General features: G+C 49.2%; 1 protein-coding gene across 1 annotated transcript; it reads right to left on the bottom strand.

The window, feature by feature from the left end:
• Positions 1 to 264: 264 nt before the first annotated feature.
• CUNH20orf202 (chromosome unknown C20orf202 homolog) lies at positions 265 to 6,918 on the bottom strand. The gene is made up of 3 exons (XM_045883855.3): positions 6,726 to 6,918; positions 6,070 to 6,165; positions 265 to 2,658 (listed from the first exon to the last, which is right to left on the bottom strand). The coding sequence occupies exons 1-3, from the start codon at positions 6,831 to 6,833 to the stop codon at positions 2,425 to 2,427; spliced, it is 438 nt and encodes a 145-aa protein (XP_045739811.2). The 5' UTR covers positions 6,834 to 6,918; the 3' UTR covers positions 265 to 2,424.
• Positions 6,919 to 15,055: the final 8,137 nt, after the last annotated feature.

Raw genomic sequence — 15,055 nt, 5'->3', positions numbered from 1 at the left:
AGCTGGTGTCTCTGGCTTTGGGAGAAGGGCCCCTTGGGAAGAGAAATGCTCCTGTGAGAAGCAGCCCTGCTGGCTGGTGCTCCCAGGAACTGGGACCCATGGGCAGCGGCAGAGAATGGAGATGAAGAAGCAAGCTCCTTCCCTCTGCTCTAGCCCTGTGGTGTCCCTCCAGGCTCACCCTGCTTGTTGGCAAAGCCTCTCAAAGTCGAACCCGGAGCAGCTGGTAACACAGAAATGTGGTTTTTGGGGTCCCAGCCCCAGCATCACAGTACAGGTATTTTTTTTAAGTATTTATTTTTAATTGTGGTAAAATACAACAAACGTAAACGTTACCATTTTAACCATCCTTAAAAAGATTTTATTTATTCATTTGAGAGAGAGAGAGAGAGTGCACATGAGCAGGGGGAGGGGCAGAGGGAGAGGGAGAAGCAGACTTCCCACTGAGCGGGGCTCCATCCCAGGACCTGGAGATTATGACCTGAGCTGAAGGCAGGTGCTTAACCGACTGAGCCACTCAGATGCCCCCATTTTAACCATTTTAAAGCATGCAGTTCAGTGGCATCAAGTATATTCACACTGTTATACCACCACCACCTGCATTTATCCATAGAACTTTTTTCATCTTGCCAAACTGAAACTCTGTACCCTTTAGATACTAACGCCCCATTGCCCCCTCACTAAGCTCCTGGCAGCCACCCTTCTACTCTCTGTCTCTACGGATTTGACTACTCCAGGTGCCTCATGTAAATGGAATCATACAGTGTCCTTCTGTAACTGGCTCATGTCACTTAGCATCATGTCTTCAAAAGTCACCCATTTGTAGCACATGCCAGAATTTCCTTCCTTTTTAAGGCTGACTGGTATTCTGTTTTATGTATGTACCACATTTTGTTGATGCATTCAGCTGTTGCTAGACAAGTATTTTTTGTACTATCAAATATTGTATTAAGATCCCAGGTTAGTCTGACTATAAACATTGTACATATAACACACCTTCCCCCTTTGCCTCTGTATACAATGGGTTTACTTTTTCAAAGCCATAATAATGATATTCCAACAACATGCAAGTGGATTTTCAAAAATAAAAAGTCCTACCAAGAACTGGGCCATCTTTTTTTTTATTATTTGACAGAGAGAGACACAGCGAGAGAGGGAACACAAGCAGGGGGAGAGGGAGAGGGAGAAGCAGGCTTCCCTTGGAGCAGGGAGCCCGACGCGGGGCTCGATCCCAGGGTCCTGGCACCATGACCTGAGCTGAAGGCAGACACCCAACGACTGAGCCACCCAGGCGCCCCAAGAATTGGGCCATCTTAACATGAGACCTTTTAAATTTTCTGCTGTCTTATTTAAAGTCTTTCTTATAGGCAGATATAATCTGTCAAAGTGATGAGGCCAGCACCCCATACAACTGAGCGTTCTGCCACATCATAGACCTTGGTCTGCGGCCGCGGGGCTGTTGCCAACCCTGAGTGAGCGAAGTGCCTTCTTTTTCAGCATTTCTCTTTGCTTCTTGAAATATCTGGATTGTGTTCCTCAGGATCGTGTCGGTTGACCTGGAGGGAAACCCTCCTCAAGTCAGCTTAGGCAAAACCAAATTGGTGTGTGTGGTGGAGGATGGTGGTGGTGGGATTTACTGGTTTCTGTCATGGAAAGAATGCAGGAGTAACTCACAAAACTAGGGCCTGAAACCAGGGACTAAAAGGAGCTGGCACCTTCCTCTCTGCCCAGCTCTGTGGCCCTCCCTCCACCTCTCTTTCTTTCCTACTGCGCTCAGGTGTCCTTCACCCGGCACGGCACGTGGCCCTTGGCCGTCCCCCGCTTTGCAACTCCAGCGGCAAGACCATCCAGAGAGGGATCCCAGAGAAGGGCTGTGATTGGCTGCTCTGTTGAGTCCCGTGGTCCCCGGTTGGCCAGTCATGTTGTTAGGGTGATCGTGAGTTATTATTGGCCAGGCCTGGTCACATGGCCATCCCTCGGGCCAGAGTGGTGCCCTATGGCTTTCAGACAGAGGGAAGGGCCGGTGTGCCGGGAAGCCAGGAAACAATGGCTGAGTCACTATGAGCGGGGCGGGGGCTCTGTTTTTCACCATAGCAACGCGAGACATCCTGGGCGCACACTGAGTTCTTTGTTCTGATGATCCCCTTGGGGGGAAATGCCGGAGGGCAGGATTGCTGTCATGAGCTGGCCAGAGGCGTGTTTAAGAAGTATGTCCGCATCTGATATCTTATTTGTGCCTCACCAAAACCCCTGAGGAACAGCAGAAAAAGAGTCGAGTGACGGGTTTAGGGACACGCCGAGGATGAGGGCAGAGAAGAACCCAGAGCCCTGGCTCCCTGACTCCCATTGTAGTGCTCTCCCCCAGCAACATCACAAAGTTTGGACAGGTGGTGGGAGGGTTCAAGCACCAGGGTCAGGCCTGACCAGTTAAGGGAGGGAGCTTCGTCTGCTGTCTGTCCCTTGGAGGAGCTGGGCGAGCCCCTGGGAGGAGATGGGGGGGCGGCCCCTGCTTTCCGAGCCTGCTCGAGCTCTGCGGGGGGACGTCCCTCCGCTGGACCTGGCGTCCTCCCAGGGGGCACTCTCAGTGCGCAGCTCCTGCAGGACACTGTGAAGATGCCTCAGTGTGAGCAGGAGTCTCTGGTCTTGAACTTGCATCTCAGCCTGGGAGAGAGAATCAGTGTGAGGGGGCTGGGCGTTCCCCAGAAAGCTTATTCCCACATCACTGTCTCATTGGAGACAAACCCACAGCCTCGCAGGAGCCGTGTCCACCCAAGCCTCAGTTTCTTCATCTGCAAAGTGGAAAGCAAATTACTTACCTTTCAAGGCCCTTAGGAGGACTGAATGAGTTAGCCCGTGCTCTAAAATACGAGATGCTTGGGGCGCCTGGGTGGCTCAGTAAGTTGGGCCTCGGACTCTTAATTTGGGCTCAGGTCGTGATCTCAGGGTCATGGGATTGAGCCCTGCATCCTGCTCTGCGCTCAGCAGGGAGTCTGCTTGAGACTCTCTCTCTCCCTCTGCCCCCATACTCATGCTCTCTCTCAAATAAATAAATAAATCTTTAAAATACGAGATGCTCAACTACCAAGCTCTGTGATCATCTTCATCATCATCATCATTATCAAATGTTATTCTTATTTACACCCCCACTGTATGCTTTAATCCTCACTGCAACAAACAAATCACTTTATAGGTATTAAGGTGAAAGTGACTTCATATTAAAACAAAGTGGCGTGCACCCTATAGGCAGGCAGGAGCCCTTTGGAACAGTGATCCTCAACGTAAGGTCCAGGGAACCCTTGGATCCCAGAAACCCTTTCAGGGGTTCAGAAGGTCAAAACGACTTTCATTACAATACTAAGATATTGCCTGCCCTTTCATCCTCTTATGAGCCTACAGTGGAGTTTTCCAGAAGCTACGTGATGCATGATATGGTATCTGATTGCATGCAGAAGCAGATAGGAGAACCCAGCAGTTTTCTACCGTTAAGGAGTTTACTATTGTTCTTTTTTTTTTTTTTTTTTAGATTTTTTTTTATTTATTGAGAGAGAGAGAATGTTAGAGAGCATGAGAGGGAGGGGGGTCAGAGGGAGAAGCAGACTCCCTGCCGAGCAGGGAGCCCAATGCGGGACTCGATCCTGGCACTCCAGGATCACTAAGCAGTCGCTTAACCAACTGAGCCACCCAGGCGCATCTCATCCCACCCCTGCCCGCAGCTCAGTCTGCTCCCCCAGAGGCGTCACTGGGAACAGTATCCCTCCCATCTGTCTGTCTCTCCAAGAGATAATTATTAACATTATTTCTCCACTGGAATAGCCTTTTATTTCATGACAAACTAATTCTTTCACAGTGTGAAGATTAAGCCCATCTCCTGCACTCCAGCAGTAGCTTCCTTCCAAGAGAGTAGACCGAAGGAGGGAGAACCACCTCCTGAGAACACTGGGGCTCCCCAGGCTGCAGTGCGAGCGGTAGCAGGGATCATACAGTGTGACAATTTGTTTCCCAAAGTCTTGGGAAAACATTAAGTCTGTGTTTTCTCAATTTTAGGGTTGTCCTCCCCCACGTTTTTATCATTCAACCTTTAGCGCTGCTGTGGGCCCATGCTCTCGAGAATGCAGTGAGGCACCCAGCGGGCAAGCGGTGGTAAGGGAGGTGGGAAGCTCCATGCCCTTGGAGTCGAGGGCCAGGAATCCTGAGCAAACTGGCTTCCACAGGAGGGAGGTGTCCCATCTCAGGGGCAAGAGGTCCTGCGGTGATAAGGCGTGCTCTGGGCTCAGTTTGCTCAAGTTCCGCACTGAAAGCTCTTTCCTGCCTCTGAGTGCCCCTTAGTCATCAGGCTGGTTTGCCTTGTCACAAGATGGCAGCAGTTCTCTCCCCTCTTTTAGATCCCACCAGATCTTTGGGGCTTCCATGATCCTCATCACACAAGGGCCATAAAGGGAGGGGACAGCACCAGACTATTGTCCATAGTAGTCATGTTACCGATTTGTTCCTTCTGCTGCATGAAGTCACTGTCCAGGACTGATCCTTCCCTGACCGTCAAATGGAGCCTCTTGGCTGAGCTTAGGTGTCCTTTTGGAGTCATGTAAATTCCATGTGATCGAGGATAAAACAGCCTCGCCTGGGAAAGTTACAAGTCTGGCATCCGTAAGTGGAGACTCCTGGCTCCCGTCTCTTGGCATCATGTGGCGGGAGGTGCTTGGGCCTGGGAGGCTGTGCCCCAGGTGGGCTTCCCCCAGCCCTGCCTTGTTTTCCCTCTTTATGTGGTGAGAGAGAGTTACCTTATTAGGTGGATATTGGCCTTTTGGGTTTAGGCACCAAGCAGACTCAGTGTGGGAGCCCAGTGTTTAGGGGAGCATAGGGAAGGCCCCTGCCCAGCCTCTGGATCCCTGTGGACTATGAGAAGCTGCCCCTCCTGCTGCTGGAGTCCCCTGGTCCCATGAGAGGCCCTACTGGGTCAGCCCTACCCACTAGGGTGAGGACAGGATTGGGTTCCAGCTGGTCTGTTACCTGGCAACCCAGAAAGGTCATTTTTGGATAATCCCATGTGTCTCTCCCCTGACTGAGAAGCTGGCCTATTGGGATCCAAACCTTGGGTGCTTTTTGAGGTTCCCTGAACCACTTCTTTCTCTTTCTTGCCTGGTGTCCCCATGCACTTTGGGGGCATCCCTCAATTTTTGGACTTGGAGAAAACAGCACAAAGAGGGGCATAAGGCCTGGCTTCTTGAGCAGCCCCCAAGGGACCAAGTAACATAATCCATAAATTCAGGAGAGTTAATGCCTCTGGGGTGGATCTTTACCACAGCAAACAGGAGACGGCAGTGAGCTGGGCAGGCCGAGTTCCTTTTCTTCTCTCTCCCCGGGGTGCAGCTCCCCTTGCCCTCCTGCAGAGAAACCTGCGGCCAGGAAAACCAGCTGCTGAGAGAGCGCTGGGCCTCTTAAGGTCCCTTGCAAAGTGGTGGCCTGCTTGGTGACAAGGGGCGTCATCTCACAGAGCATCGCCCTTTGCCGCCGCTCCCTGTTTCCTTCACTCTCACCGCTCTGAGCTGCATCTCCAAATAAATCGTTAGGACCCCAATCCTTGTGTGGGCTTCTGCTTTCTAGAGGGTCTGGGCCAGGACAGTGGGTGTGCTGGACAACGGTGGTGACAGCCAAGCAGACACGAAGTGGATTACACCTGTCTCCTTCCCAAGCTAGTACAATAACCCCTGCACTGTCGGTATTATTATCATCCCCATTGTATGGTGAGGAAACCCTCCCTCCCTCCCTCCTTATTCTGTTCAGAGCACAGTACAGAGCTGGGCGCACTCCCAGGACTCGGTGTAATTCTAAGACCAGTCTGGCCGGCACTGCACCCAGAGCCTCCTCCTATGTAGGCCACGACCTACTTATCCAGGCACCTGAGACAGCGCTTGTGTGCTTTATGGCAGGTATCGGGGGTGGGAGGGTGGCCCACAGGACCTACACCCTAACTGCAGCCTCTGCCCCAGCCGGGGGGCTCCTGCGAGGGGGTCCCAGGGAACCTGAGAAGATATGGGGTGGAGTCATCCGGTGAAAAGAAATGCAAAGCCTTACCAGCTCCTTTCGCAGCCACTCCAGGGTCTGCCCAAGACTTGGGGTTGGCTCTTCTGTTTTCATCGCAGCGTCCTTGGAGGAAAAGTTGACGCTGACCTGTTGATGGGCCCAAGGGATCTTTGATTTGTACAGTCTCTCCTACCTGCTTCTGGCAGGGAGCAGGGTCTGGCTAAGTCACTGAGGATGGAGTTAATGAGAGCAGGACGTGGCTTACGTTGGACAAATGTAGTTGGTTGTTTTTTTTTTTTTAAAGGGCTTCAGTGCTCTGAACAGAATAAGGAGGGAGGGAGGGAGACCACTGGGGTATGGGCACTTCAGTACCCAGTGGTTCCAGAGTCCAAAGTCTGATGCCAACAGGATCATAGTGACTGTAAAGCTTTCAATGATAATAATTATCAATATATTATGAATTATGAATTAATAATTATGAGAATAGGTGTCCCTTTCTGAAGGCTTAGTTTTCTCCAAGTGCTTTACATAGGTAGGACCCCATTTGGGGCAGATACTGCATCTGTGTCCCTAATCCCCTCCCTCCTTCCTCACCTCTCCGAAGAGTCACTTTCCAGGTCCCCTAGCTTCTGGGGTGTCCTTGTGACCCATTTATAGAAAAGGAGATCAAAGCAGAAATTTGCTGTTAGATTTCTAGGGAAACTTACCTTCCTGATAAAAGGAAAAATGTCAATGAAGCTCCCCCTAAACTCCAACTTTCTTCTCCTTCCTTTGGCCTGGAATGTGGACGTGATGCCTGGAGCTACAGTAATCATCTTGCTACCCTAAGACAAAGGCCAAAAAAATTGCAGAGATATTAGAAACCATTGAGTCACAGCATCACCAACAGATCGGCCTGTTATGTGAGACAATAAAACCTCATTTTTAATTGGGCAAACACAGGCTTACGGACACACCATTTATTCTTCACAACACACTATCAAGTGGGTATTTTTTAGTTGTTTCTTTGAGTTAACACTTATTGAGTGTCTACCATGTACCAAGTTCTGCTCTAGGCACTGGGGATACGACCCCAAATCAGAGAGACATAGGTCCCACTTTTCTGGAGGACATTGGAGTGGTTGGAAACAAACAATAATCAAATTAATATTATGATGGAAATAAATAAGGTATATTCTCACATGGGGTTTAAAATAATTTATTCTAGCCACATGAACTAGGAACCCCAAACTAAGAATTAACACTGTAATCCCAGACAAAGAGCTGAGGGGACCAGTAAAACCAACTCAACCCATTTTGGAGGGACTTGCTCTCAACCCAGGCTGCCCAAGCTGCCCAGAGACAAAGCTCCCCTACAGAGGAATTCAGAATTCAGAATTACAAGGGAACCAGCCACCATAAGTGAGAGTCAGCAAACACCGTCAACAGCAGGGTTAGGCCCCTCTTCTCCCAACAACTTCAGATGAAGATAACAACAAAGTATTTTGGAAAGAATTAAATTCTTTACAAAAAGGAATAAAAAACAGAAAAGATTACTAAAAAAGGCAGATTCAAAAAAGAACTAAATCAAATTCATAGGAGTAAAAATGAAAGTAAATGTTTATAAATTAAAGAAAAAAAGAGTGTACCTTTAGAGTAGTCCTGGATTCAGAGCTAGGGTGGTGGGTACAGGACCTAGGGAGGCAGACTGGGACTCAGCGGGAGGAAAGTGCCGTGCAGAATTCTCCCCAGCAGGCACTCAGTGGAGTGAGGAGGCACAGCCTGAATGATGTGGGGGGGCCTCCACTGTCTTGGAGGTGGGACCTGGGGCTCCTGGCAAGCCTGTGATCCACCAGGCAAGAAAAGGGGTCCCTACAGGAAGCCAGGACACCTGCGATCTAACCCCCAGCTCTACCAAACTTTCTATGTGAACTTGGGCCTCATCTTTTCCATCTTAGGTAGAATGAGACTCAAAATAGTTACCAAACTGAGTTGTAAGAAATGTTACCTTTCGGGGCACCTGGGTGGCTCAGTCGTTCAGCGTCTGCCTTCGGCTCAGGTCATGATCCCAGGGTCCTGGGATCGAGTCCCACATCGGGCTCCCCGCTCCGTGGGAAGCCTGCTTCTCCCTCTCCCACTCCCCCTGCTTGTGTTCCCTCTCTCGCTGTGTCTCTCTCTGTCAAATAAATAAATAAAATCTTAAAAAAAAAATGTTACCTTTCTTGTGCCCTGGGGTTTACAGCCTGAGATGCATTCTGCCACACGCAGAGAAAATTTTAGGTGCAATTTTTCCTAGTTCCGTGGTCATTCTTTAGAACCAGAGAGGGTCTGAGAAACTCTTGTCTGCCACATTCACATTACCTCCTAACCACAGGGGCCAGAAATGATTTCTTCCAGGCAAGTCGCCAGGCTGTGTGTCCCATGACCCTGTAATTAGAGGGCAATTGTCTGGGTCAGAGGTGGGTGCCCCAGCCCGAGGCAGCTGTCTGCAGATAGGACAGGACAGGACAGTTTGCGGGTATGAAACGGTGTGAGAGAAGCTGGGTCCTGCGTGGTGACCAAATGATTCAATCAGGTCTTCTCTCAGAGAAGGGGAATTTGCCACTGATGGAGAGGTCAGATTGTCACGGAACACTGTGTGACACAGCTCTCCAAAACGCCATACCTTCCAACAACAATCACTTCTTTTTGCTCTTGACTGGGATGGTCTGCAGGGGTGCAGCTCTGAGCCTGCTCCGTGGGCCACTGGAATCACTAAGCGGGTTTTTCTCTTGCCAATGGCAAAGGATGGGAGAGCAAGTGGAACCCTGCAATGTCTCTTACGGCCGAGACTCAAGACTACCGCGCTACCACTTTGCCGGGTACCACTGGACAGAGAGAATCACGTAGCCCGGCCCAAAGTGACGAGGCAGGGACGCCCACTCTGCCAGCAAAGAGATCCTGCCAAGCATGTGGAGTCAGGGAGGAGTGGAGAAGTGGGAGCCCCAATTCTAGACCAGGAAGGAAGTTCGGTGAGGAGGGGCCTTGGGTGCAGAGGGGCCCAGGGGGAAGGTGGCAAGCAGAAACCAGGAGGTGGCAGGAGCCCGAGGCAGAAGGAATTGCCATGGCATTGGCGGGAGATGCAGAAAAATGAGAAAGATGCTGATTTCTGAATGACAGTTGAAGGATAATTTAGGACCACCAACATTTATTGATCTACTCTAGACCAGGCATCATGCTAAGCCCCCGACACACATAACCCCATTTCAGCCTCAAAACCTTAGGGCTGCAGTTCCCAAACCATGTGCCCCGGCACCCCCGAGGCCCTGCAGAAAACTCACAGAGACACTGCAAAATATTTTACAATTTTGAGGGAGGTACAGTGATATCTGCTGGGTACTGGGCAAACTACTATTAAGTTGTTTGAACCTAACTGCTTAATGAACAACCCTCTGGTATTTCCTTCTTTTTTTTTTTTTTTAAAGATTTTATTCATTTATTTGACAGAGAGAGAGAGAAAGGGAGAGAACAAGCAGAACGGAGGGGCAGAGGGAAAGGGAGAAGCAGGCTCCCTGCTGAGCCAGGAGCCTGACACGGGGCTCCATCCCAGGACCCCGGATCATGACCTGAATTGAAGGCAGACGCTTAACTGACTGAGCCACCCAGGCGCCCCAACCCTCTGGTATTTCTTTGAGCCTGGCACACTGTGAAAAATTTGCAGAGATGCTAAGCGTGCTGTGAACTTCTGCCCATGAAGTGGGTACCCTTGTTTTCCGTGCTTGATAGTTGATAATAGATAGATCCTATTATTAACCTCTTTCATGGATGAGGAGACTGAGGCTCAAAGGGGCATGGATCTTCCTAGGATCCATCCAGCATGTGAGCCTCAGGGCTAGAACTAGAACCTGTCCTCCCTGACCTGTCCCTGACCGGGACGGTCTTGCTTGATGTCCCCCAGGAGTGGAGGGTCATGGAAGGGCTCAAGCCAGGCCCAGTGCATTCTCTGCCTGACACAGTAGTGGTGTTGATAGGAACGCTTGGCAGTTCGAGTCTGCGCTCTGTCCTTGCATCTACCACTGATGCCTAATTACCCTGGAATTACCCTGGAAAGCCATTGCTTGTGGTTGACTTGTTTTGATGCCCTTTCATTTATTTTTAATCCCACTCTCAAGATTCTGGCTCACAGCACATTTTATACTTCACAGGCTCCGCAAGGCTTGGCACACAGGGATAAGGGGTGGTGGAGCCAGGAGTCCTGAAAAGGGAAACACTTAAACCCTTGAGTGAGGAAAGATGTCCTCACCAAATACAAAAGCCAGAAGGGCCATCCATTCATCATCCATGGGCAGCTAATTACATGGCTTCTGCGTGTCGGTCCCTGCACTGGAAGCTGCGGGTATAGAGCGGTGAGCAAGACAGACCTCACACCAGACCTCGGGGGCCTATGGTCCAGCTAGTGAGAGGATCCATTAGCAATCAAGTGGTTCTTTATACTACAAGCATGGCATATATATATAATATATGTTATATTATATAATATATATGCCAAAACATATGATATCTATGTGTCATATTATATAATATATATGCCAAAATATACTATATAATATATAATGTATATATTAAATAATTATATATTATATTATTATATATTATTATTTTATATAGAAATATATTATTATATTATATATTATATATATTATGTTATATTATATTGTATTATATTATAATGAATGAATGAATTTGCAAACGAAGAAACTATGGCTCCACTGTAGATGTGAATTGCCCACACAAGTCAGCAACTGTGGAAAAAATTGTAGGTTGTCCCTCAATATCTCTTTGCCCTTTCACACATGGCGAAAGACTACATTCCCAGACTCCCTTGCAGGTAGGTGTGGCCATGTGATTAAATCCTGGCTGATGGGATATGAATGGAAGTGATGCGACCACTTTCTGGGTTGTGCCTTTAAAAGGAAGGAGAAGGGTTCCTGCCCCCTCCCCTTGTCCTCCTTCTGTTGATTGGAACGTAGACAGAAGGGCTGGAGGTGGAGCAGCCATCTTGGGCCATAAGGGGGAAGATGGCAGAGCAAGAAGATAGAAGGAACCTGGATCTCTTGTGATTGGTGAAGCCACCATGCCAGCCTTAACTGCCAAGTATACTTTAACGTGAGGGAGAAATAAGTTCTGTTTTATTGAAAACACTATTGTTTTGGGTCTCTATTATAGGTGTCAAGCCAATGTCCTAAAAATATAGCAGCAGAGCCAGCAGCAGAAGCCAGGCTCCTTGATTTTCCCCACTCAGGTCCTTTCTGTAATCCACCCCCCCCCCCATATATTTTATTTTCTCCCACGTGTTTTCTTGTTCATGACCTGATCTGTTCCTCACAACAACTCTGTGAAGTCCACAGCAGAGACAGGATGTCCGTGATGTTTACTGGGCAGAGAGGGAACCCAGGAGGTGAGAATGGTAGGTGACCTGCCCTGAGGCACATGGGCAGAGTTATTCCCATCTCTTGGATGGGGCAAGTGGGCTCAGAGATGTCATTTAGTTCTGCCTCCATGTCTGACTCCTAGTCTAGGGTCCTACCCAGCCTTTGGTGCTGTCCCTTCTTGTACCCTGGGCACCTTTGCCCTCATCCCCACTTCTCAAAATACAAGTGAGATGGAAGTTTAGCAGAGAGAAGCCTCCGCATTGTGACAGCCTCGAGCCCTCCCAGCCTCCCGTCCCACCATGCAAGCACACACTAACACACCAACCAGAGGGGGCACGAAGATGGAGTCCAGCTGGCATGGGGGGGCCCAACACCACCTCTCCTTCTGTGGCTGCTTATCCCCTTCCAGCAGGCCCCCCCTTCAGCCCAGACCAACAAGGCCAGTAATCCAATCACTTGTCTGCTCCCCTGCCCTGCATCTCTGCACTTGTAGGTCCTGAGCACATGCCCCGTACCCCTGTATCCTGTAGCGAATGCTGTGAGAGCCCCATCCATAGCCCCTCAACACCCACCTTCTCCATATGTGTCCAGGCCTCCTACTGCAAAGCACATCTGACTCTCTGCTTAGGAAACATGCTTGACCTATGCAGAGGACGGGCTGGAGCATGGGAGCAACCCTCACCAATGACAAACAGGGGCCAGTGGGTGAATGAATACCTCCCTTCCCTTGGCTCTCAGGAATCCAGCAGGATGGGGCCCAGGTGCCCACAGCAGTCACATGCTCGTCGATGCACCTGCAGTGTGTGGGAGGCCTTCCCTTTTCGGCTTCGCCTTCCCACTCCTCTACTGTGCTTCCTGGGACCACCTCCTGAAAAAGCCACTTGCCCTCAAATTCTTATCTCACGTCTACTTCTGGGGGAACCGAACCTACAACACGTCCTATCCTCGCGTGCCCCGTACACACGAGTCCCATGCACCTCTTTCTGAGCCCACCTGTGCTGCACGTGAGCGTCCTGTACACGGTGCGCTAGCCCCGTGGTACACAGGTGTCCTACACATACCTGTCCTCGGCCAGGTACCCAGTACACAGTCCTACATCCTAGGTCAGGCAAGCGTAGCCCCTGCCCCCGATGAGGCGGTAGAAACTCTGGTGAAGCCGAATGGGGCAATGGGAAGAATGTCCTGGACCCCAGCTGGACATGGGTGTGACTCTGAGGCAGCTCCAGTTCCCTCCCCTAGTGGATGAGCCCCACGTGACTAAGCTGTCATGGGCGCAGGGGAGCTAACCCAAGTGGTGTGCAGCACGGGGACAGGTGGCACAGGGGAGGGGCTCCAGCAAGCCCCCACCTCCTTTCTTCATGTGCCCACTATCTCCCAGGGGGTGCTTTAAATCCAGGGAACCCTGTGCCAATTCATTTCCTCTGATCCCTGAACCATGTCCCATTACCATGACATTAGAGCCTCTCGGTAAGAGCATCAGCGCGCCAGGAAAACCAGATGGGCGAGGTTGGGACCCGAGGGTAAATATAAAACAAGTGAACATACCCAAACACCAGAACTCAGCAGGATGCCCAGAGACAGATGAAAGTGAACGGGGTGGGGAACAGTGGGCATGTGGCCGATTAGTGCTAGAACTTTAGGTCTGCCTGACGTCCCCGAATCAACCTGGAAGCCATAGGTCCTTGGCTCTGCTTGCACTTCTACTAACCCTCAGTGTGGCCGTAGATCAATCTCTTTTCTCTTTGGCACTCAATCTTTCCAAATGTAAAAATGGGAATAATATCAATAACTCGGAAATTTTACATGTGCTTTGAAAATTATGATGGGACCCAGCATGGTGGTTATGGGCGCTGAGTTGAAGTTTGGATTTTTTTTTTTGAAGATTTTATTTATGTATTTATTTATTTTAGAGAGAAAGGAGAGTGCACGGTCACTCCAGAGTGGTGGTGGGGGGCGAGAGGGGTAGAGGGGGAGGGAGAAGAGAATCTTAAGCAGATTCTGTGCTGAGCCTCAAGTTTGACAGAGAGTTTGATCTCATGACGGTAAGATCATGACCTTGAGATCATGACCTGAGCTGAAACCAAGAGTTGGACGCTTAACTGACTGAGCCACCCAGGCCCTCCTGAGGTTTGGATTTGAATCCGAGGTCTGTGGTATACTGACTGTGGGCAAGTAATTAACTTCTCTGTGCCTCAGTTTCCTCAGCTTAAAATGGGGATAATAGCACCTATATGATAAGGTGGTTAAGGGATTAAGTGGGCTAATATTTGTAAAGCACTTAGAATAGTGTCTGGCATATGGGGAAGTTTATGTAAGTGTTTGTCAAACACACAACTCGTTACTATTACTTTATCTCTGTTTAAGTATTGTTATCTCTTCCAGGAACACTTTTCCTTTCTCCATCCTTCTTCATGTAGCAAAACCTCAATCTTACCTGGGTTATTCTTTCATATCACCCTCCTGGACACACTGTTTCCAGAGTTTTCTCACTTGGAACACAGGGGGGTGGATTGGATCTGTATTTTTCAAACTTCAGCCACTCACATACCTCTTTCTCAATTTTTGCCTACCACTTCTACTTTGATTTACTTATATTTGTCTTTAAACTGATCGTATTAGATAGGAATAGTTCCTCTGAGTGACAGAAAATCCCAAGTAATAGTAGCTTATATAACATAGGAGTTTATTTCTCTCACAAATAAAAGTATGGGAAACTATCCTAAGCTGGTTGTCCCATGGTCATCTGGGATCCAGATTCCTTCAATTTTGTTGCTCCTCCATCCTAACGTGCTTCCACCTCATGGTCCAACATGGCTGCACAAGCTCCAGCCATCAGGTCTGCATCCTGGCAGCAGGAATAACAAAAGAAGAGAAGGAGAGCATATCCCCTTCCTTTAAGAACACTCAATACATTTTGCCCACACACCACCTCCTCTGTCAGTCTAACGGCTTACTGTTACACTTGGTCACACCTAACTGCAAGGGAGGCTGGGAAATGGAATCCTTATTTCAAGGGCACTGTGCCAGGTACTGATCAGTGGGAGAGAGGGAGAGGAAATATTAGAGGAAACCAGCAGATTACGTTGCCCCAATTTTGTAGAGACTCATATAGTTTTCTCTCTCTAAGCAATAATATCCATGATATCTCTGATTTCACGGGCTAGTTATGTTTTTCTAAAATACATTAAAATAAATACATATATACATATAGGCGTGTGTGTATAGGTACAGATATCAATATACGCTAGAGGGTGGGAGACTGCTCCGGTCCCCAGTGACCCAGGCCTCTGCTTGTTCATACCCTTATGTAGACCCCTCCCCTTGAATCTGGACTGAACTGTGACCTGCAGTAAAGCAACAGAATGCAGCAGAAGTGACACTACGCCTGTTTCAACCCCCAGCCTTTGTTTTTTTTTCTTAAAGATTTTATTTATTTATTTTAGAGAGAGAGAGAGAGAGCAGGGGGAGGGTCAGAGGGAGAGGGAGAGAAAGAATCCCAAGCAGACCCTGTGATGAGCACGGAGCCCAACACAGGGCTCCATCTCACAACCCTGAGATCATGACCTGAGCCGAAATCAAAAGTCGGATGCTTAACTGACTGAGCCCCCAGGCGCCCCTCAACCCCCAGCTTTAAGAAACTCCCACAG

Source organism: Mirounga angustirostris, unplaced genomic scaffold (genome assembly GCF_029215605.1).
Source record: "Mirounga angustirostris isolate CCGP_5_RB_7025 unplaced genomic scaffold, mMirAng1.0.hap1 SCAF_10, whole genome shotgun sequence".
Lineage (NCBI taxonomy): Eukaryota > Metazoa > Chordata > Mammalia > Carnivora > Phocidae > Mirounga > Mirounga angustirostris.
This window is presented reverse-complemented; position numbering and strand designations above follow the sequence as displayed.

Excerpts from the sequence above, each read along its gene's own strand:
- CUNH20orf202 (XM_045883855.3), bottom strand. The coding sequence starts at position 6,833 with ATGATTACTGTAGCTCCAGGCATCACGTCCACATTCCAGGCCAAAGGA. Across the intron at positions 6,166-6,725 it reads TTTTTCCTTTTATCAGGAAG|GTCAGCGTCAACTTTTCCTC; the intron begins GTAAGTTTCCCT and ends GCCCATCAACAG. Across the intron at positions 2,659-6,069 it reads AGTGGCTGCGAAAGGAGCTG|GCTGAGATGCAAGTTCAAGA; the intron begins GTAAGGCTTTGC and ends TCTCTCTCCCAG.